The 24060-nt window shown below is 42.2% G+C and overlaps 3 protein-coding genes across 6 annotated transcripts in view; 2 read left to right on the top strand and 1 right to left on the bottom strand.

The window, feature by feature from the left end:
• Window positions 1-7119, top strand: part of fndc3bb (fibronectin type III domain containing 3Bb) — an 80083-nt gene extending 72964 nt beyond the window's left edge. For all 4 annotated transcript variants that reach the window (XM_062985135.1, XM_062985134.1, XM_062985133.1 and 1 more), the window contains 2 exons: window positions 277-404; window positions 3816-7119. In XM_062985135.1, the coding sequence (XP_062841205.1) occupies window positions 277-404; window positions 3816-4118 (431 nt within the window). In that variant the 3' untranslated portion in view covers window positions 4119-7119. The remainder of the gene's footprint in view (window positions 1-276; window positions 405-3815) is intronic.
• Window positions 7120-9459: 2340 nt separating this feature from the next.
• On the bottom strand, window positions 9460-13238 carry ghsrb (growth hormone secretagogue receptor b). Its single transcript, XM_062985136.1, has 2 exons — window positions 12464-13238; window positions 9460-9767 (listed from the first exon to the last, which is right to left on the bottom strand). The coding sequence occupies exons 1-2, from the start codon at window positions 13236-13238 to the stop codon at window positions 9460-9462; spliced, it is 1083 nt and encodes a 360-aa protein (XP_062841206.1).
• Window positions 13239-17653: 4415 nt separating this feature from the next.
• pld1b (phospholipase D1b) overlaps window positions 17654-24060 on the top strand; it is a 48306-nt gene continuing 41899 nt past the window's right edge. The window contains exon 1 of the mRNA XM_062985440.1: window positions 17654-17858. The gene's annotated coding sequence lies outside the window, so the exon portion shown is untranslated. The remainder of the gene's footprint in view (window positions 17859-24060) is intronic.

Genomic DNA, 24060 nt, shown 5'->3' with positions numbered 1-24060 from the left:
CGCCATGATATTACTACTCTTAACTCTCGTTAATTAACGCCCACCGCTGATGACGCAGGCTTGGTTCTCAAAAACTGGTGGAAACGCGCGTCGGTTCTCTACAGAACATTAAAGTTCAGAGAAACCTGAACAGAACCGGTTCAAGAACCATGGTTTTTTTGGTGGAAAAGGGGTATAGGTGTTCCAGTCCAGAGGTGGTTCGATTTTATTCTTCATTAAGATCCCATCACACTGAATCAGTGTCATGACCCGCATCTCTCCCTCCTATATGTGCAGCTCCTCGGGTGTCTCAGCTAGAGGGCAACGCGTGCGAGGTGACCTGGGAGAACGTCCCGCCCATGAAAGGCGACCGCATCACCTACGTGCTGCAGGTTCTAGGCGGGAAAGAGTCCGAGTACAGACAGGTACGGTTTACTCCTTACTTAACATCTGTAGTGTTCAGAAGCATGGATGTTGTTCAGCACACACACACACACACACACACACACACGAGACGTTATTTGCAGTGCACTTGTACTTGTACTCGGTTACTGTCAGCCGGTCAGGAACAAAACACCTTATCAGATAGAAAAGAAATGAAATGTCAGCCCAGGTGCAGCACTGAGAAATAAAATACATAAAACAATAATCTCTTTTTGTTTGATTTGATGTGCCACAACAAAAACACCTTTTCTTGCTAAATCTTTCACACAGCACCTCAAAGGGTACAGAAGAGAACAATCGCAACGGAGACGCGTCTCGAATGTGTGATCCTACACAGCTATTAATAGGAAGAATGAATTTAAATAGGATTAAGTTTAAGATCTCTAAAGGTTAAACCTTGGAAAGTTTAAAAAGATTATTTTATCCTCTAAAGAGCTCAAAGTAAAGTTATAAAACAGTTAAATATAACATAAGAATAATGTTAAATTTATTATTTAATATAAAATACATTATTTTGTTCTCTCTTCAACTTTTCTTTTACTCCATCATCCCTCTCTCTCCTTCCATCTCTCCCTTTCTCTGTCCATACCTCCATCCCTCCCCTTCTCCATTAATCCCTCTCTCCTTCCATCTCTCCCTTTCTCTGTCCATACCTCCATCCCTCCCCTTCTCCATCATCCCTCTCTCTCCTTCCATCTCTCCCTTTCTCTGTCCATACCTCCATCCCTCCCCTTCTCCATCATCCCTCTCTCTCCTTCCATCTCTCCCTTTCTCTGTCCATACCTCCATCCCTCCCCTTCTCCATCATCCCTCTCTCTCCTTCCATCTCTCCCTTTCTCTGTCCATACCTCCATCCCTCCCCTTCTCCATCATCCCTCTCTCTCCTTCCATCTCTCCCTTTCTCTGTCCATACCTCCATCCCTCCCCTTCTCCATTAATCCCTCTCTCCTTCCATCTCTCCCTTTCTCTGTCCATACCTCTATCCCTCCCCTTCTCCATTAATCCCTCTCTCTCCTTCCATCTCTCCCTTTCTCTGTCCAAACCTCTATCCCTCCCCTTCTCCATTAATCCCTCTCTCTCCTTCCATCTCTCCCTTTCTCTGTCCATACCTCTATCCCTCCCCTTCTCCATTAATCCCTCTCTCTCCTTCCATCTCTCCCTTTCTCTGTCCATACCTCTATCCCTCCCCTTCTCCATTAATCCCTCTCTCCTTCCATCTCTCCCTTTCTCTGTCCATACCTCCATCCCTCCCCTTCTCCATTAATCCCTCTCTCCTTCCATCTCTCCCTTTCTCTGTCCATACCTCCATCCCTCCCCTTCTCCATTAATCCCTCTCTCTCCTTCCATCTCTCCATTTCTCTGTCCATACCTCTATCCCTCCCCTTCTCCATTAATCCCTCTCTCCTTCCATCTCTCCCTTTCTCTGTCCATACCTCCATCCCTCCCCTTCTCCATTAATCCCTCTCTCTCCTTCCATCTCTCCCTTTCTCTGTCCATACCTCCATCCCTCCCCTTCTCCATTAATCCCTCTCTCCTTCCATCTCTCCCTTTCTCTGTCCATACCTCCATCCCTCCCCTTCTCCATTAATCCCTCTCTCCTTCCATCTCTCCCTTTCTCTGTCCATACCTCCATCCCTCCCCTTCTCCATTAATCCCTCTCTCTCCTTCCATCTCTCCCTTTCTCTGTCCATACCTCCATCCCTCCCCTTCTCCATTAATCCCTCTCTCTCCTTCCATCTCTCCCTTTCTCTGTCCATACCTCCATACCTCCCCTTCTCCATTAATCCCTCTCTCTCCTTCCATCTCTCCCTTTCTCTGTCCATACCTCCATCCCTCCCCTTCTCCATTAATCCCTCTCTCTCCTTCCATCTCTCCCTTTCTCTGTCCATACCTCCATCCCTCCCCTTCTCCATTAATCCCTCTCTCTCCTTCCATCTCTCCCTTTCTCTGTCCATACCTCCATACCTCCCCTTCTCCATTAATCCCTCTCTCCTTCCATCCCTCCCTTTCTTTTTCCTTTTCTCCGTCCATCCGTCCCCTCTCTCCATACCTCCATCCCTCCCTTTCTCCATCAATCCCTCCATCTCTGTCCATTCCTACCTCCATCAATCCCTGTCCCTCATCTCTTTCTCCTTCTCTCCCTTTCTCCTTCCTTCTCTCCATCAATCCCTCCTGCTCTTTGTCCATTCCTTCCTCATTCCCGCTCTCAATCCATCCCTCTTTCTGTCTATACCTCCCTCTTTTTCCTCTCTCCCTCTATCTCTCCCTTTCTCCATCCATACCTCCCTCTCTCCATCAGTCCCTCCCTCTCTCTGTCCATACCTCCCTACAGAGCAATTCAGCATCTCACGCCTTAGATTTTGATGTAACATACACACGTGATCATCTCTGAGTCGTCTGTGCCGCACCTCAAAAGAACAAGCCTGTAAAGCTTTACACTTCTGACACTTCAGCAAACTCTAAAGACCCTCGGTAACACCAGGACCGTTTCATAGTGCAAATTAACCAGTAAACGCGAGGCACTTACGTGAATGAAGAGCGTTAAGTCGCTAAACACAAACCAATCAAACAAAAGTTTGAATTTCACAGCTAATTACATATCACACGGTAAAAGGCTCATTTCACGGCACGTGACGTGATTTTCGCTGCCGTGAATTAGGTAAGGACTTAACTAAAGCGTAAATATAGGTGTTTATAGCGTGTATAGTAAATGAATCACACGTTCTCTGTTTGTGGAGTGTGGATGGTTGTTTTGATGAAGGAAATGGAACAGAAAGTGGTGCTAAATTGCTTCTCTTCAACAATGATGCTATGGCAGGATGTGTCAGATCTGCCTCATGGGAGCTGAGTGGGTTGTAAAAGCTGCGACACCGAGCAAATTAGTCCCTTTTTACTCTCTCACACACACACACACACACACACACACACACACACAAGGTTTTTTTTTTTTTTGCTAAATAATGACCACTGGTAAGCGCACACAAAATACACACTGCTACCTATCACAGTACGTCCTGCAACCCCCGATAGCTCATCCACATAGTGGTGTCTGGTCTGTTCTAGACTGTAATGTTATATAATAATAATAAAAAAGACTTTAAGACTAAATAAATCCATATGAGTGGTAAGAAAAAGTTTGTGAACCCCTAGGGATAAGTAACTCTTTCAGACACATTTTTTAGGTCCAAAAAAAGAGGACATGTCCGGAATAAAGAGGACGTATGGTCACCCTCCCTACTTTAAGCCTTTTACCGCAGGGACATTGTTTATTAGCTGACCCTGTTCACTGATCTCGAGTGAAGAGCAGGACGTTATTTAAATCCCTGACAAAAAGAAGAAGGAGGAAAACACTTTGCCCTTATTAACATCCTCCTTTCGTCCGGTGCGTGCAGGTGTATAAGGGAGAAGACACGACCTTCCATCTTTTCGGCCTGCAGTGGAACACGGACCACCGCCTGCGCGTCTTCGTGTGCAGGCGCTGCGCAGACACCTCGCAGGAGCTCTGCGGAGCCTTCAGCCCCTCCACCCACTTCTCCCCGCGCCGCTCCAACACCTCTGTGAGCGCCGTGGAGGCGGGATCGGTGAACTCCTCGTCCAGGAAGAATCTCACCGACGAACAGTTCGCCAGCCTCATCGTCCTCGGCGTGGCGTCCCTGTCCATCTTCATGGCTTACCTGCTCCAGCTGGTCATCTGACGCGCGCGGACCAGGTCACTTCATCAGGAGGGACGTGGAATCGGATTGTTTTAGATCGCCTGCTTTAAAAAAGCTTTCCAGGTTTTATATTAGATTTTTTATAGATTTTTCTTCACGTCTGTCTCTTTTATATGTTTAAAGTTGGTGTCCTGGTTGCACAGATTTTTAAACTACAGCTTGCATAAATTGGTAAATGAAAGTATTTTTTATACGTCTTCTAATGTTTTCGGGTTCTTTTTATCTTTTTTTTCTATGTTTTTTTCTACAAGACCCCTGAACAGGTTTTATGTAAGCGTTAAAAATATTTTTTATACTTTTACCGAGTGTTTGTGACACAGCTTTAACCCGTCACAAATGATGAGACGTGTTTTGTCCTATCTGTTATCGATTATCAGAGCGGTTAGCTTGAGTTTATCGACACTAAAGTAGCATACTACACTAGTATTACCGCAGGTAGCGTTTCTTACTTTCTAACTAGAGCTATTGCTATTTAATGTAAAGAAAGAAACAAAGCGTATAAAGTACAGGTACAAGGTACAAGCAGAAGAGGCTGTTATATTTATTGTGCCCGTAAACAGTCAATGAGTCAATACAGACAGGTGACAAATTAAAGGAAATACTTCACTTAACTTCACTGTCGTATAAACATGTCAGACCAGCACGAACCACCAGAACAGCTTTGGTGCACCTTAAAATAGATCATGAAACGATTTGGGATCGATTGAATGGGATTTTTTATTTCAAAATGATAATTCTGTAAACTGGTGGTTGATGGTTTGCTGGAGCGTTTGCTCGATTTGATGACGGTGAAGGCCGCAACACAGGATTTACATTCATTTGTACCATTTAGATCATTCCGTAAGTCCTTGTGCATTGGGAAATGAGGTGTTTTAAGAGACCAAACACATCAGTAGATGATAGAAGTGTTTAAATATATTGATCAGATGATCCAAACTAATTAAGCAAATCAAGCATACAGGACTGTATGTTTCTCTCAGTGTTAGAATATAATTATGATATTCAGAGCACAGGGTGAGCCATTGCACGGCGCCCCTGGAGCAGAGAGGGTTAAGGGCCTTGCTCAAGGGCCCAACAGTGGCTCCATAGCAGAGCAGAACACTGTCCCATGTGTAGCACACACAAATTATTTGAGCAGTTGTCCAGACTGAAGCTCCTGCCATCTGTGCCTTAGTGATCAACCTCTTTAATCGTAATTCATTCATTCATTCATTCATTTTCTTATCCGCTTATCCAGTCAGGGTCGCGGTGGGGTGCTGGAGCCTATCCCAGCTTTTCAATGGGCGCAAGGCACACAGTAACACCCTGGACGGGACCCCAGTCCATCGCAGGGCAGACACACACATACACACATAGGGCATTTCAGTTTTCGGACTGTGGGAGGAAACCGGAGCCCCCGGAGGAAACCCACACAGACACGGGGAGAACATGCAAACTCCGCACAGAAAGGACCCGGACCGCCCCGTCTGGGGGTCAAACCCAGGATCCTGTGATTGTGATTCGGGGTTTGCTCAGCATTTCTCTACATGCCACATCGCATGGACAGATGTGAGCTGTCATACAGTGCATCTCTCTCCCTGTGAACATCTGGACTCCTTTTTCCTTTCATTTGTCACCTGTTTGTACTCACAAATGAGTGAAAAACTTTGCATGGCCGGTATATTTAAGGCTTAAAGGGAACACGCCCTCCGTCGGGGCCTTCAAACCAGCATTCGGCATTCAAACCTCCAAAGAGGTTCAATCAGCATCACGTTTCCACTGGCGACCCGACAGCATCGTAAAGTCTGGAGTGTGAGTACCTCAGGGACTGAAGGAGCCAGATTAATGCCAGCGCGTGCCTTCACGTACCAACGTTCAAAAGAAAACGCTTTCGTCTTCGCTATTCCAGAGTGCCACGCGCGCTCGAACTTTCCTAGGCGAGGCTTCGTCATGCAGTACAAAAAAAGAGAAGTGTTTACTAGCTCGATCGTACCTTAACCAAAGTTAGCAAGCAAGCTAGCTAGTTAGGTTTATTTATACTATATATTGCATACAGTACTTTATCATGCAAATCACAGTGCAATCTTTCATTTATTTATTTCTTTAAGAATCAAACGAACCGTCATATTCGATATTTTCCTCATGTAGCATGTCTTGGTTATGATGAATTCTTTTTTTTTTTTTTTTTTTTTTTTTTTTCAGTTATAGAGCAATAATCTTAATAGTAACCTGTTTTTCTTTCCTCAGATATATATGTATTGTTCATATTTCATGTTGTTTTTATTCATTCATGTCGATACTGTACTACAATCCAAGTGCTTATCTCTCATTTCTCGTTAAATCACAAGTTAAAGTCGAGGGTTTCTTTTGTTTATATATATATATATTTTTTCTTTTTCTTTTTCTAATACAGTATTAGAAAACAATATGTGAGTATAGGTGCGTATCTGAATCGTTTAATCAGCGCAGTCTCAACCTGCCGTGCATTAAGGACTTCCAACATTCCATTCCTGTTTTGAAGAAACATGCTATCTGACGGCCTGAGACGACTTGATACCAGACCTAAAACTTGAAGTGGAAACACTTGAACGCTGTTCATTTCAGTCATTTTGCCTCAAACAGCCAAATCTTCCCGTTTTATTATGATTTTTTATTTGCTTCCGTCGGGGTTTGGGGTTCAGGATCAGGTGAAGGACATTCTTAATATCATGATTGGATTTGGGATCTTATGACGTCATAACGTTCAGCCCGATCGATCTGTATCAGTCACCCAGAATCGAAACAACTTTAAGAAATGAATCGATTAATCATTCCACCCATAATCATGTCACATTTATTGTTGTAAATTATAATCATAGGCATTATAAAAAAAAAAACATACCATATCAGTTTAATGTATAGAGTTGAAGTAACTACCCTTTGTATTTAAGATGATTATGTATCTGTAGCATATATGTAATATATTTATACACAATAAATGTAAAAAAAAATTCTGATATGACAATATGGTGCTGTTTTTTTTTTCTTTTTTAAAGACATTTATACAGAAGTACAGAATACTTTTCTCCTGCTCTCCAAATAAATAAACAAATTTTACTTTAAATCTTCATGTCCTGAAAGTGCATTTGCTATGTTTCTTTCTCCAAAAACATAAAAAAAGAAAAGAAAAATGGATGGATGGATGGATGGATGGATGGATAGATAGATAGATAGATAGATAGATAGATAGATAGATAGATAGATGGATGGATGGATGGATGGATGGATGGATGGATGGATGGATGGATGGATGGATGGATGGATGGATGGATGGATGGATGGATGGATAGATAGATGGGTGGATAGATAGATGGATGGATGGATGGATGGATAGATGGGTGGATAGATGGATGGATGGATAGATGGATGGATAGATGGGTGAGTGAGTGAGTGAGTGGGTTCAATACGTTTTTTTTTAAAGCCAAGTGGACAGGTGTGTGCTTTTCTAGATGGATGGATGGCTGGATGGATGAGTTGGTTGGTGGTTGAATGGATGGAGATGGATGGGTGAGTGGTTGGATGGCTGAGTTGGTTGGTGGTTGGATGGATGGATGGATGGGTGAGTGGTTGGATGGCTGAGTTGGTTGGTGGATGGATGGATGGATGGATGGATGGATGGATGGATGGATGGATGGATGGATGGATGGATGGATAGATAGATAGATAGATAGATAGATAGATAGATAGATAGATAGATAGATAGATAGATAGACCTCTGAAACAGGTTGTTGGGGGTAGTGGGGGGTCAATGACGGGTGATAGGTGACAGATAAAGTGGCACCTGTAAAGAGGCAGAAGCATTTTTGACAAGGGCCAAATTATGATGACTAGACAGCCTGGTCCATGTGTCTGTGTGTGTCTGTGAGGTGAATTGGAGATACAAAACTGTCCATGACTGTGTCCTGTCATGAATGTAATCAAAGTGTGTAAAACATGACGTTAAAATCGTATTTTACTGCAGGTTAGCGCGGAACGACTCGAACACTCACAAGAAGCCACCGATAAAAATACGCAGCCACAGACCGAAATTCGATGCTGAAGATACACGAGCTAGCTTAGGGGTTTGATCAGCCAGCAGAGGATACGATATACAGATCTTACATCTACAGTGCTTTAACTTTGTCCTCCAGTACTTCAAAGGTTTAAGGCATTTTTGTGTAGAATGTGCATATTATATATAATATAGCAAAGCTGTTAAACTCACTAGCTAATAGGGACATTGTTTTTAAATGAATGTCTTTTCTTTTGTAATGTCATAATATCAGGCGTAACATTATGACCACCTTAATAATATGCTGTTGGTCCCCCTTTTCTGTGTATCCTGACACCTTTCTATCAGAACCAGCATTAACTTCTTCAGCAGTTTGAGCTACAGCAGCTCGTCTGTTGGATCGGACCACACGTGCATCACTGAGCCTTGGCCGCCCGTGACCCTGTCGCCGGTTTACCACTTTTGATAGATACTGACCACTGCAGACCGGGAACACCCGACAAGAGCTGCAGTTTTGGAGACGCTCTGACCCGGTCGTCTAGCCATCACAATTTTTGGCCCTCGTTAAACTCATCAACTATACGTATATCCCACCCACTAACGGGTGCCGTGATGACGAGATTGTTATATCAGTGTTATTCACTTCACCTGTCAGTGGTCATAATGTTATGCCTGCTCTGTGTAGTGGACACCCATTTTTTGCTATTAGTTACATTTGCAGCCACACAATCCTAAGATCACCATGCACAATGCCGAGCATGTGTTCCTCTGTAACAGCCTCAACTTGGATGAATTTCCACTACATTTTGGAACATGACTGTCGGGATTCGCTTCATTTGTCATTTGTCATTGTGAAATAGGACAGAAAGGGCATTCCCCAAACTACTGCCTCTTCTGTAGATTTCTCTATTTATTATTCCTCCTCCACCACGCTTTACAGATTCCCAGATATTTAAGTGTGATTCATTTCTTACTGTTTTTGCACGGCTTTGTGCACGGTGAGCTTAGGATTGTGTGACCACTAGTGTTTTTTTCTGTAAAGGTTGCATATTTACTACTTACGAAAGGGGTGTCCACTTACTTTTGGCCATGCTTCTGATTTAAACCCGAAATGAACATAAAGCTAAATGTTCAGAGAAGCTGAATGGGTGCAGTTTGAGTAGAAACCTATCAGGGATTCACAGTTGTTGTTTATTTCCGCCAGCTCGTGACCTTTTTCAGTTTCCGAGCCTGTTATGGAAGGCCAAACGTGCCAAAAATCCTTGTGCGCCGTTCGGCGTTCTCAGAGCCCGTGCCGATACCTCCCCTCTTCCGTCATGTGGCGCCGACCGACTCGTTCCACACCGGCGAGCTCTCCGTGTTCAGCGCGGCCGACTTGGACCTCTCCGGGGCCCGCCTCGCTCGGAACAGTCTGCAGGCCGTGATCCGGTACTTCTTCGACATGATGTTGTAGAGGATGGGATTGATGGCGGCGTTGAAGTAAAACAGTACGAAGGAGATCAGGTTGCAGTATTCACTGATTTGGGAGAAGAGGGGTGAGTTGGATTCGGACGACCTGGAGAAGAGATAGCGGCCCACGTGGAACGGCAGCCAGCAGAGCACGAAGGCGAACACCACCACGGCTGTGGAGGAGAGAGAAGAAAGGTTAGGAGAAAATGATTCATCTTTATGCATTTTCCCCCTTTTCTCCCAGTTTAGAGTAGCCAATCCACTGCTGGGGACCCCGACGGCATCCAAGAAGGATGTATGCGTCCGATGTGTCCCTTCTTATTCTACCATAAATCCCAGTGTATGGAGAGCCACGTCCGATCTCTGCATCTGCAACCAAGATCCTTACACAGCATTGATAACCCCACCCCTTAATCCGGTCTTTCCCACCCAGCATACTGGAGGCCAATTGTGCCTGCTAGGGGGCGCCCAGCCGACCGGTTGCAGAACCGAGATTCGTACCCGAGAGCTCAGAATCTCGACTCGGGTGTGCTAGCGGATTATCCCACTGTGGCACTTGGGTGCCCGTGGGTACTGTTCAAAGGAATGCACTGTTCTGTACAGCCTCTACAGAAGTCGTTTATCCTGGTCAGGGTCACTGTGGGTCCACTTTATTATGTGTGTGTGTGGGTGTGTGATAAGTGATGGGCTGGCGCCCTGTCCCGGGTGTTTCCTGCCTTCAGTCCAATAAATCAGACCCATCACGACCCTGACCAGGATGAAGCACTGGATAATAGATGAATGAATGAATGAATGAATGAATAATTCCAGTTTACGTCTGTGACGAGTCGGTTTTCTTGTGGGTACTCCGGTTTCCTCTGTCCTTTCAAAACCATGCCTACTCTATGTTACCCCCCAGATGTAAACGATTAAATGAATGGGTGCAAGTGTGATGCCCTATAATAGCCTCATCCATGACCCTGATCAGGTTCAAGTAGACGAAACGAGGACGAATATAGACTTCGTGGGTATACTATTACTGACTGTAGCCCATCTGTGGCTATGTAGACTCTGCCCCCTGTACCCAATTTATTATTTGAAAGGGACCTTAAAACCCCCACTGTGCAGATGCCATTTAACTGGTCACTGGTGTTGTTCTGGTGTGAGTGTATCAGGTGCAGCAGTGTTGGTGGGATTTTTAAACACATTACTGTCAATGCTGGGAGTAGAATAGTGGACAGAAGGGGAATTGATTAGTCTAAACTGCCCCTAGGTGTGCACAGGTGTGGAACTGGTGACCTGTCTAGTGTTTTCAGGGCGGCACTGGATTGACCTTTTTATCTAGAAAAAGGGACCAAGGTTTAATTGGTCAGCAGGTGGATTGGTCAGTCAAAATTGCCCTTAAGTGTGAGTAATTGTATGGGTCAGTTGCGCCATGTCCAAGATATTTCTGTTATGAATGAATGAATGAATGAATTTTAAGGCTCTCACCCAACACTTTGAGGGTCTGTGTATTACTCTTGTCCCGGCTGGACAATGTATGGGTCAGTTGTGCCATGTCCAAGATATTTCTGTTATGAATAAATAAATGAATGAATTTAAAGTCTGTGTGTTACTCTTGTCCCGGCTGGACAATGTATGGGTCAGTTGTGCCATGTCCAACATATTATGAATGAATGAATTTGAAGGTGCTCACCTAACATTTTGAGGGTCTGTGTATTACTCTTGTCTCAGCTGGACAATGTATGGGTCAGTTGTGCCATGTCCAACATATTATGAATGAATGAATTTGAAGGTGCTCACCCAACATTTTGAGGGTCTGTGTATTACTCTTGTCTCAGCTGGACAATGTATGGGTCAGTTGTGCCATGTCCAAGATATTTCTGTTATGAATAAATAAATGAATGAATTTAAAGTCTGTGTGTTACTCTTGTCCCAGCTGGACAATGTATGGGTCAGTTGTGCCATGTCCAAGATATTTCTGTTATGAATAAATAAATGAATGAATTTAAAGTTTGTGTATTACTCTTGTCCCGGCTGGACAATGTATGGGTCAGTTGTGCCATGTCCAACATATTATGAATGAATGAATTTGAAGGTGCTCACCTAACATTTTGACGGTTCTCGGCTGGACAATGTATGGGTCAGTTGTGCCATGTCCAAGATATTTCTGTTATGAATAAATAAATGAATGAATTTAAAGTCTGTGTGTTACTCTTGTCCCGGCTGGACAATGTATGGGTCAGTGGCACCATGTCCAAGATATTTCTGTTATGAATGAATGAATGAATTGAAAGGCTCTCACCCAACATTTTGACAGTCTGTGTATTACTCTTGTCCCGGCTGGACAATGTATGGGTCAGTTGCTTCATGTCCAAGATATTTCTGTTATGAATGAATGAATGAATTCAAAGGCTCTCACCCAACATTTTGACAGTCTGTGTATTACTCTTGTCCCGGCTGGACAATATATGGGTCAGTGGCACCATGTCCAAGATATTTCTGTTATGAATGAATGAATGAATTGAAAGGCTCTCACCCAACATTTTGACAGTCTGTGTATTACTCTTGTCCCGGCTGGACAATGTATGGGTCAGTTGCTTCATGTCCAAGATATTTCTGTTATGAATGAATGAATGAATTCAAAGGCTCTCACCCAACATTTTGACAGTCTGTGTATTACTCTTGTCCCGGCTGGACAATGTATGGGTCAGTGGCACCATGTCCAAGATATTTCTGTTATGAATGAATGAATGAATTCAAAGGCTCTCACCCAACATTTTGACAGTCTGTGTATTACTCTTGTCCCGGCTGGACAATGTATGGGTCAGTGGCACCATGTCCAAGATATTTCTGTTATGAATGAATGAATGAATTGAAAGGCTCTCACCCAACATTTTGACAGTCTGTGTATTACTCTTGTCCCGGCTGGACAAGGGTCCCACTGGGTTCTTCTTCCTCCTCCAGAGTCTCCTGCTGATGAGGCTGTAGAGGACGGTCAGACACAGTACCGGGAGAAAGAAGAACACACTGGACACCCAGACCATCACCGTCAACAGCCCGGATCTGATGGCACGCTCGGTCGCTTTGCACTCGTTCGTTTCTCCAGGATCGGTGCCGTTTTCGTGCTCGACCCCGACCAGGGCGAAAATGGGACCCGCGCAGCACAGCGCGATGATCCAGAGCAGCAGGATGAGCGCTTTTACGCGCCCGCGGGTCACCAGCACCTTTGCGCGCAGGGGGAAGCAGACGGCCACGTAACGCTCCACGCTGAGCGCGGTGATGCTCAGGACGGCCGAGTATGTGCAGCTCTCGCTGACGAACTGGAAGAGCTTACACAGCTGATCGCCGAGGTTCCAGGGTCGGTAGCGCCACACGCGGTACAGATCCAGCGGCATGCACAGGAAGATCAGCAGGTCCGACAGTGCCATGCTGGACAGGTACAAGTTAGTAGTGGTCCGCATGTCTTTGTACTTCGTGACCACCAGGATGGTCAGCAAGTTGCCCGTAATCCCGACTAGGAACAGGACCGAACAGGTCACCGTGATCCCGGTCAGGACCGGCACGGGATACAAGTGATCCGGATAGTCCAGGTCCAAATCTGACGCGTTCTCCACCGTGCGCGCATCGCACACACACGTGGACCCGTTTGTCCAGTTTTTCATGATGGTTTTAGGAACAGATCCAGGTCATCTCATGAGGCCGTCTTCGTGTTGCCCTTCTTAGCATAAAACAACAAAACAGCACTGGTGCAAAAGCGCAGTCTTACTGGTGCGGTCACATCCCGCACACTTCATACCTGAGAGATCCAGAGATCTAACTAACACCTAATACGACTTAAATATACCAGATCAATTCCTTCATCTGGCCGCAATCGTGCACGTCTGTCTGGACAAGCGAATCAAATCAAATGAAGGGACCAAACTGCGGGCACCGGTGCGCATTCGGTTCCACCGCGTTGCAATACATGCGCACACACTCGATCTGCCATCCACTGGTACAGGTTTTATACCCAAGTACCACACCTCAGTCTGTTCATATCAGAAATAGTTTTAACCTGCTGCCCTGATAATCATTTTCTTCTTTAAAAAGCAGACGACTTGAAATCGAGATGAATCCTGGACTGATTTCATTCTCAGGAAAATCTAATCTGAGCTCAGGATCCTCATTCACATTTCTGATAACACACCCAGTGGTCAGAATTCTCATATAAGAGAGAGAGAGCACACCTACATGCAGCCAGTTCCAAGATCTGGTCATCAAGACCTGGGTTCAAGTCTCTTCTCTGGTTGCTGTCTGGTTGTGTTTTTTTCCACGACCATGTCTATTTCTTCCATCTATTTTAGATTCCCCTCTCTCTCTCTCTCTCTCTCTCTCTCTCTCTCTCTCTCTCTCTCTCTCTCTCTCTCTCTCTCTCACACACACACACACACACACACACACACACACACACACACACACACACACACACACACATGTACCAGCAGGTAAACTGGCCAGTTCAAATTATAAACTGGTGAGAGTAGGTAAGTATATAGGGTTTTGTCCTGGAACTCCTGTCTTTTACAGTATCATGCCTACCTGACATGCCATTATGAACCTCAGGGGGGCGTGAATACTGCAACCCAAGCCTCCTGCAGAGGGTGAATTAGAATGTTGATTATAAGCAGGCCTTCTAGTCCACTGTGAGTACATGACCTTACAAATGCTTGTTTGATTGAATGGGCACAAATTCCCACAGACACACTTAAAAATCGGAAAAGAGAGAGGATTGGAGCAACTCCATATGCCTATCCACCTTAAGGTGTCCACAAACGTTTGGCCATAGTGTATGAAGCAGAAAAAAATACATATAATAATAATAATAATAATAATATTATTATTATTATTATTATTATTATTTTTATTACTATTATTATTATTATTATAACCAGATAATCATAATAATGAAAATAAGAATAATAAGAACACTACTACTACTACTAATAAATAATAACCACATAATAATAATAATAATAATAATAATAAAATAAAATAATTTGATTTTACAAGACTATGTTTTAAGGGGAAAGATTATTTGTCCTAATATAATGAATTTGTTGTTATATTATTATTATTATTATTATTATTATTATTATAACAACAACAATAAATAAATAAATAAAGTAATTAAATTTTACATGACTTATCATTTAAGGGGTAAATTATCTTTCCTAATATACTTAATTTGTTATAATAATAATAATAATAATAATAATAATAATAATAATGAATAAATACACAAATAAATACAGTAATTTAATTTTATAGACTATCTTTTAAAGGAAAAAATATTTTTTGTAATATAATTAATGTGTTATAATAATAATAATAATAATAATAAATACATAATAATAAATACATTTAATTTTACATGACTATTTTTTAAGGGGAAAGATATGTTATGACTGGGATTTCCAATCTAATCATTATAGAAGAAACAAAATGCAAATGCTGCTTTAATTCAAGTTGATTTTTTACTATTTTTATTTACTTGTTATATTCTTAATTTTTTAATCATATTTTCGTTGCAGAATTAAGAATAATTTTTGACACTTTTACTAAACATGAGCCTGTCAGTGACTATCGGTAGATACGAATATTCTGCCATCTGGTGGCATCACAAGTAATAACGTGCTACAGCTCACCTACTGAAAAAAGCACTGAAAATAAAAACCATTTCAACTTTCAACAACTTCAGGTCCCAATATCATCTATACAATCTATTGTCTGTGGATACAAATTGCATGGAACAGTTGAAAGGTTGAAAAAATCAGATTAATAAAAGGCATCCAAAACACCTCCTGTTACGTCCGATTTTCCATTGCTGAAATCTGGCAACCCTGTAGATCAAAGCACTGGCACTTCGTTTGGTTAAAAAGTCAAAAATGCATTTGTGATCTTTAAATCTATCACGCTACCACCCCACTCTTACCTCACAGTCTGTCCCACATGAATAAGTCCAGACCTGATGACTACTGTTCCTGTGACTGTACACAGTGGATCTGTACCTCTGGGTAGAAACATTTAATCTAATTGCAGATGTGGAATAAAGAATCCCACCTTGCCACACATCTGCAGTGATCTGATGCGTATCTAGATAATGAATGGCTTGAGTTTGGCTTCTCCAGTCTTTCTTAGATAACAGCAGTGCTGGATTGCAGATGGCACAGGAATATGGAAACTGATCTGGACAAGGATCCACTGATCTACAGTAGGAAACCTGACCTAACTTTGTAAACATGGGCCTGTTTGCAGCATGGACTTAAACACTGGGAGTGCCATCGCTTTGTCTTCTTGGTTGTGTTACTTTTCAGGTATCTTCTTAACTTCTCCTTGTCAGCTTCTTGTCAAAGTTCACAAGTAACTGAGATGCTGAAGGGGGAAAATGTGTCGGGTAAACACAGTTTAATGTATCGTTTAACTTTAAGCTGTGGTTTTAAATGGTTGGAGTTGCTAACACAGCACAGATGAAGTACTTTTAGAAATTGACACATTCCTACTGTAATTTACTATCACTGGTTCTTCAATTAGACCCCAGTCTTGTGGTCAGCCCCCAGTGGTCCAAAAACAGTAAAAAGCTTAATTTTATTTCTACAATAAGTTACATTTGCTTCACACAGATGAACTGAATATGAAGTTATACTGTGTCCAAGTAATTATAAAGTTTTTCATACATCACACGTCCTCTTTTGTTTGCTCCTAAGGCTTTCCTGGAAGGCCTGCTTAGTCCTAATCCATATAAACACTAGTTTCATAATTACCAGGTGTTTGTTGTTTTGGTTGGATGTGTTGTGAGTTTAAAGAAAGCCAAAATGTGGGCAAATGTGGACTGACTCGACTAGCTGGGAATAGAGGAGAAACACTAAGGAGTAACAATAAAAAAAGACTGAGCTGAATTTAGCTTTACTCCACAGATCTGAGTGTTACTCTGTCACATTTACTTAAAGAGCTGTAAAAAGAGTTTTTTTGAAAATGTAATGTGTTTGTATACAGAGTATTCAAACACCACAAATGTTTAAACACCATTAGTTCTTTGCTGCAGAGCTGTTGATGTCAATTTTACATCTATTTTAAGCATTGCATAATAATAATAATAAAAATTAATAGTATCAATAACAACAACAATAATTCTTATAATAATAATAATGATAATAATAATAGTAACAATACCTACAATAATAATAATTAAAAAACAACAATAATAATAATAATAATAATAATAATTAAAAGTCAATAATAATAATAACATGGAAATGTTTATACTACTTATACTACTAATAATAGAAATGTTAATAATATTCATACTGTAAATCATAGATGTTTTTTATTGCAAAAAGGTTCAAAGTGCATGATTTGTTAAGTCAGCTCTTAGATGACTATTTAAATGACCTAGAGTAGTTTCTTAGATGGCTTTCAGATGACCATTTTATTGACCTGTAGTAGTGTCTTAGATGACTCTTAGATGAGAATTTAAGTGGCCTGTAATAGTTTCTTAGATGACTCTTAGATGACCATTTAAATGACCTATAGTTGTCTCTTAGATGGCTTTTAGATGACCATTTAAATGACCTGTAGTAGTTTCTCAGATGACCATTTGAATGACCTATAGTAGTTTCTTAAATTAATTTTAGGTGCCCATTTAAATGACCTATAGTAGCTGCTTAGATGACCATTTAAATGACTTGTAGTAGTTTCTTAGATGTCTTTTGGATGACCATTTATTTGACTTATAGTAGGTTCTTAGATGGCTTTAGATGACCATTTAAATGACCTATAGTAGTCTCTTAGATGAGAATTTTAATGACCTATAGTATATAGTAAATAGATGACCATTTAAATGACCTGTAGTTGGAGGAAGAAAATACAAAACAATGGAGCTTCTGCTGAAGTAAACAGCTGCTGTAGTGTTAATAATACTAATTTAAGCAAAAAAAAAAAAAAAATCATTTAAAAAGATTTTGCGTTTAAAAAGTTTTATTGATTTAGGACTTTAAAAGAAAGAACGTTATATATTTTATATTTTTGACAAGGTTAAACATAATCGATTGGAGTGAACGCGCGCTTTGACGTGATGACCAGCTCGGCGCGTTCACGCTGGAATGGGGCGCGTCCTCGGCCGGGCGCGCGCAGTGCAGGAGGGAGGAAGAGAGGCGGACTGACCTGCCTTCAGGATGGAGTTAAAACTCAGTGGAAACAAGTGGACGTGACCGGACTGAGGTGGAATTTAAGTGTTTTCTGCTGAGGTAGGTTCTCTTTAACAGTCCGGATTAAGTGTTAGTATGTAGTTGTGTTTGTGTTGTGTGTGGTTTGTGTGTGAAGTGAAATTCTCGACGTGTTTTAAGCTTTAAACGTCCTGGAGGAGGGTTCGGTTCTTCTGCTTCCATCTGCGTTCCTCTGCATAGTGAAGCTGTGGAGGAGCTGAAGAAAGGCGTGGTGGCTTTAATAGCAGGATTTATTTATTTATTTACACTTGACTGACCCGCAGTGCACCATTACGGTCAGTTTATAACCATAAACATGTCAAACTTCAATTTAAATCTCTGTCTTCATGCATACCAGCACTGTATACATGTTTCATTGCTTTCTGGAAGGTTCTTGGGTTTGAATGTGCATTCATCTACAGTATAAATGCTTCTAAAGCTTGACCTTAGACTGGTTCTAGACCTAGTTTTATTTTCTTGGGGTTGAAATGTCTGTTTTAGGATCATAATTGTGCTTGGTGGTTTGGTAATGGATTGTAATGCCTCCTGGAATTTCCTTTGGTTGATCCCACAATGAAAATTACTGTATAAAACCAGCTTCAACTCTTCTGGGAAGGCTTTCCACAAGGTTTGGGAGTGTGTTTATGGGAATTTTTGACCGTTCTTCCAGAAGCGCATTTGTGAGGTCGGACACTGACGTTGGACGAGAAGGCCTCGCAGTCTCCGCTCTAATTCATCCCAAAGGTGGGACAGTGGTAGCCTAGTGGGTAGAGCTTTGTGCAATCAACCGGAAGATTGGCGGTTCAAATCCAGGCTCTGCTATGCAGCCACTGTTGGGTCCTTGAGCGAGGCCCTTAACCCTGTCTGCTCCAGGGGCGCCGTACGATGGCTGACCCTGCGCTCTGACCCCGGCTTCCAAAACAAGCTGGGATATGCGAAGAAAGAATTTCATTGTACTGTATATGTATATATGACAAATAAAGTATATCTTCTATCTATATCTTCTTCTATCGGGTTGAGGCCAGTCAAGTTCTTCCACACCAAACTCGCTCATCCACGTCTTTATGGACCTTGTGCTTTGTGCACTGGTGCGCAGTCATGTTGGAACAGGAAGGGGCCATCCCCAAACTGTTCCCACAAAGTTGGGAGCATGAAATTGTCCAAAATCTCTTGGTATGCTGAAGCATTAAGAGTTCCTTTCACTGGAACTAATGGGCCGAGCCCGACTCCTGAAAAGCAACCCCACACCATAATCCCCCCTCTTTACACTCGGCACAGTGTAGTCAGACGAGTACCGTTCTCCTGGCAACCGCCACATTCAGACTCGTCCATCGGCTCGCCAGACGGAGAAGCGTGATTCGTCACTCCAGAGAACACGTCTCCACCGCTCTAGAGTCCAGTAGCGGCGTGCTTTACACCACTGCATCCGACGCTTGGTGATGTAAGGCTTGGATGCAGCTGCTCGGCCATGGAAACCCGTTCCATGAAGCTCTCTACACTGTTCCTGAGCTAATCTGAAGGCCACATGAAGTTTGGAGGTCTGTAGCGATCGACTCTGCAGAAAGTTGGCGACTTCTGCGCACCTGGACATACACAAAGAACGTGCCAAAGAGTACACATACATAGTAATTGTATATACTGCCATACTGCAACTGACACCCTGACCATTTCCTCCTAGCACCCAGTGTTCCTAAAATAGGCTCAGTCCCACCCCACAGCCCTGGCCAACATCGCTACTGAAGAAAACTAAAGAAAGTGAATCACTGAGTGAACCATCCTGCAGCTCTGCACATTAACTAGATTAGAAAACATTAGATCATTTACTTATTGGCCTTTTATAACCAGTTCATTTTGCTCAGGATCACAAACATCGGACTGTTTTGCCATGCCATGACACAAATTAATCTCTGGTTATGATCTTTGTGGTCAAGATTTGTAGCTTTATGTGTTTGGTTCTATTGTTAGAAACTTTCTTTGGTTTCTTTCTCTACGTGTTTTGAGTTTCTTAATGAGGCGTCTTTGCAGGTTTGGGTAATAGTTAAACCTGTGGTTCCTGCAGGACAGCTTCATTCCTTGGTTAATCTCTTGCATGAGATGTGAGTAAGAGCTGCAGAATGACGGCTCACTGATCACTTGATGTCTCACATGATGTAAGCATGCAGGAGACCCAGCATGCATTACTGTATGACTGATTTCTTGCGAGTTTGCGGTTCTCATAGTAGCCTACAATATCTGTGTAGTCGAAAAAGTGTTTCTACCCTCTCATTTGTCACTTCAAGCCACTGAAAGTTCGAACCATCTATGTAGCTGGAGTTACACATTTAACTTGAGTTGAGCTTGTAGCTTGAGTTTTAGTAGCTAAGATTAGGGATGTAACGATACACTCTACCCACGATGCGATCCGATTCACGATACCGGGTTCACGATACAATTTTTTCCAGATTTCTTAAACAAAATTAAATTGAAGACAAATTATGACGTTTTCTTTTATTATTTCTCTTAAAAATAATAGATAAGAGCCGCTCAGGTGGCGCAGCGGTGGAAACACACGCTGGAACCAGAGCTGGGATCTCGAATACGTCGTATCGAATCTCGGCTCTGCCTACCGGCTAAGGCTGAGCAGCCACATGAAAACGATTTGCCTGTTGTTCAGATATGGGCGGGACTAAGCCGGATGGGGTCTCTCTCTCCCATGACTGGTGCAGTTACGACCTCTGCTGGCTGATTGATGGCGCCTGCACAGAGATGAGAGAAGAGTGCTCTCAGGGTGTGTCTCTCCATACACAACGCTGAGCTGCACTGCACTCGACAAAGTGCAGGTGATAAGATGCGTACGTGCTGCTGCTCATGTGTCGGAGGGGGCGTGGGTTAGCTTCGTTCTCCTCAATCAGAGCAGGGATCGGCATTGGTGGAGAGGAAGCATGATGCAATCGGGCAATTGGACGCGCTGAAAAGGGAGAAAAAGGGAGAAAATGCATAAAGAAAAAAAAAAATTATATATATATGTATATGTATAAATAAATAAAATACTGTATTTGTGCTTATCTTTTATTTATCTAAATAATATATGTCCTTTTATTTCTGAAATAGGTACTAACTATGCAAAACAACGCTGCACATTTCCCTTTTTGTGTAACAAAAAAACTGATATAAAATAAATCCCACATTAAATAAGTGAATGAATAATACAAATAAAGAAAGTATCCTCACATAAAACACATTTGGCTGGAAAATTCCGAACCTGGCAACCCTGTAGTGACGTCAACCAGGCGTTACATGTTAATCGATACATGTCAATCGATTTGAATCGTTACACATGTGAATCGATCTTTAACTGTCTTGTGGTGCATCGTTACATCCCAAGCTAAGATGCCAGAACAAAAGGCCACCTCGACTTTAAAATGCTTAAAATAATTGGACGCATCACGTCGAGGTGAATGGAAGAACGTCTAGCTGGCTCATCCTGATTTTAGATGCATGTAAACACAAGACAGAATCGATACGTGTCCTCGGGCTTTCATTATAAAAGAGAACTTATTGAGTTGGCAGGTTTTTCATTTAGACGCAAATGGTGTAATGACTGCCTGAGGAAACACCACACACACACACACACACACACACACACACACACACACACACACACTCACACACACACACACACAAGCTACAGGTCCAGCAGACAGATATAAGGTCAAAAATGTGGACTTTTCCTTCATGGATCGTTGGTTTATGTTGGCGTTCAGCATACAATCGTCACTGACGCTTTCAACTATTTGAGCAAATATCGACTGGGAGTGTTGGGTTGACTTTGTGGGTTTGGATGTAATTGTGTTTGCCTCCTGTGTTTGGAGGTCCTTACAAATCACTTTTTAAGCCGTCAGTCTTTAAGAGTGTGTGTTCACTTCGAGCGTACACTGTGTGTGTGCTGTGAAATCAAGGGTGTGGTGATGTATTGTCTCAGCCTGGGGTGGTGAACAGCATCTTAACATTATGGATGGGACATTTATATGTTTACCCACTTGCTTAGTGTGGTATTTCTTGTCCCTTTTATAGGTTCAGCTTCAATGACACGTTTCAAATATTTGCTCCGGTGACTTGTCGGGAAGGATCAGGCTGTTTTTTGGTTCTTGACCTAAGGTGCTCGGGTGGCGCGGCAGTCTATTGCACTAGCACACCAGTGCCGAGATCTCGGATGGGCGTCTACACCAGTGTTTCCCAACCTTTTTGAGCCACGGTACATATTTCACATTAGAAAAATCACAAGGCACACCACCAAGAAGTTGTACTGCCCTCTAGTGGAAGAGAAAGTAATGATGATTTCTCACGGCACACTTAGTGGTTGGGAAACGCTGGTCTACACAGACGCAGATGATCGGCTGTGTCTGAGGGCGAATGGCTAAACATACCCACCCATACCTTTCCCCTGCAATGGATTGGCGCCCTGTTCTGGGTCTTTCTGCCTTGTGCCTAGTGTTTCCCAGTGCTGGGTCGTGACCCTTGGGTGGGTCAAAAGCCAGAAAAAATGGGCCGCAGAGAAAAATAATAACACAAACACAAAATGAACTTGTACACGAACACCCTCTTGTAGAGGCTTTATGTTTCATCTTGTAAACCACAGTGGGACCAGATTGCCACAATTTTTATTAATTAAATGTATTTCGTTTTGTGTTTCGTTTTGATGCATCGGTCAAAATGAAATAGCATAGAACGCCTTTATTTGTCATATATACACATACACGTGTACAGTACAACGAAATTATTTCTTTGAACATCCCTGCTTGTTCAGAAGCTGGGGTCAGAGCGCAGGGGTCAGCCATCGTACAGTGCTCAAGGGCCCAACAGTGTCTGCATGACAGAGCTGGCATTTGAACTCTCAACCTTCCAATTGAAAGCCCAAAGCTCTACCCACTAGGCTACCTCTGTCTGGACCCTGTCCCAGTTGAACCTGACTGACCCCGACCCAGGGTATGTCATTAATACAAAAAGACTTTGACTCTTTACATAAACCAGCAGTGGATTTACACTGTATTCTTTTGCTGCTCGTGACATCTCCTTCTCTGTATACATTGCCAATCATGTCTTATGTAGACGCCAGAGTGGCCAGCAGCACCGCTGTGGATTCTAACCCTTGATCCGAGTGGTAATGGGCCAGCGAAAATGACCACTGTGCCACCAGAGCAATCGGGATAGATGTATTAAAATGATCGCATTTACTGGGACAAGGAATGATCTTATAAACCAATAAAACAGGCACAGTATCGACCTCGTTGATGGTTTGCTTTGTACAAGTGTGTGAGACGCTGGGAAATACCCTCGTGAATGCTGCTTTGGATCGAGGATCTAACTCCCAACCTGTTCCAAATCCAACTGATATGACTTAACACTTCTCTAATTTCCTTCGGGATCAATAAAGTATCTATCTATCTATCTATCTATCTATCTATCTATCTATCTATCTATCTATCTATCTATCTATCTATCTATCTACTGTATCTATCTATCTATCTATCTATCTATCTATCTATCTATCTATCTATCTATCTATCTATCTATCTATCTATCTACTGTATCTATCTATCTATCTATCTATCTATCTATCTATCTATCTATCTATCTATCTATCTATCTACTCTATCTATCTATCTATCTATCTATCTATCTATCTATCTATCTATCTATCTATCTATCTATCTATCTATCTATCTATCTACTCTATCTATCTATCTATCTATCTATCTATCTATCTATCTATCTATCTATCTATCTATCTATCTATCTATCTATCTATCTATCTATCTACTGTATCTATCTATCTATCTATCTATCTATCTATCTATCTATCTATCTATCTATCTATCTATCTATCTATCTATCTACTGTATCTATCTATCTATCTATCTATCTATCTATCTATCTATCTATCTATCTATCTATCTATCTATCTATCTATCTATCTATCTATCTATCTATCTAACACTTAATGAATTTAAAGGTTAAAGAACTAATTCTTTCACAGTTTCACTGACCTGTTTTTCTCTGTGCTTACGACACTGATCAATAGGAAAGTGGAATACGCATATAAATTCCAAAAAGCCGAAGCGTAAGACAGTCTAACGACGCTTCCTGTTAGACGATGAAAATGAAGAACGCAGAACATGCAGCGGCCGTGATTTACTGATTACTCACCGACAGACTCCGGCTTCTTCACCGCTTTAATAAAGCAAAGTGCAGTCATGGGATTTTC

The sequence above is a fragment of the Trichomycterus rosablanca genome, chromosome 23, assembly GCF_030014385.1.
Source record: "Trichomycterus rosablanca isolate fTriRos1 chromosome 23, fTriRos1.hap1, whole genome shotgun sequence".
Classification (NCBI taxonomy): domain Eukaryota; kingdom Metazoa; phylum Chordata; class Actinopteri; order Siluriformes; family Trichomycteridae; genus Trichomycterus; species Trichomycterus rosablanca.
The sequence above is the reverse complement of the archived record's forward strand: the minus strand, read 5'-3'. Positions and strand labels throughout refer to the sequence as shown.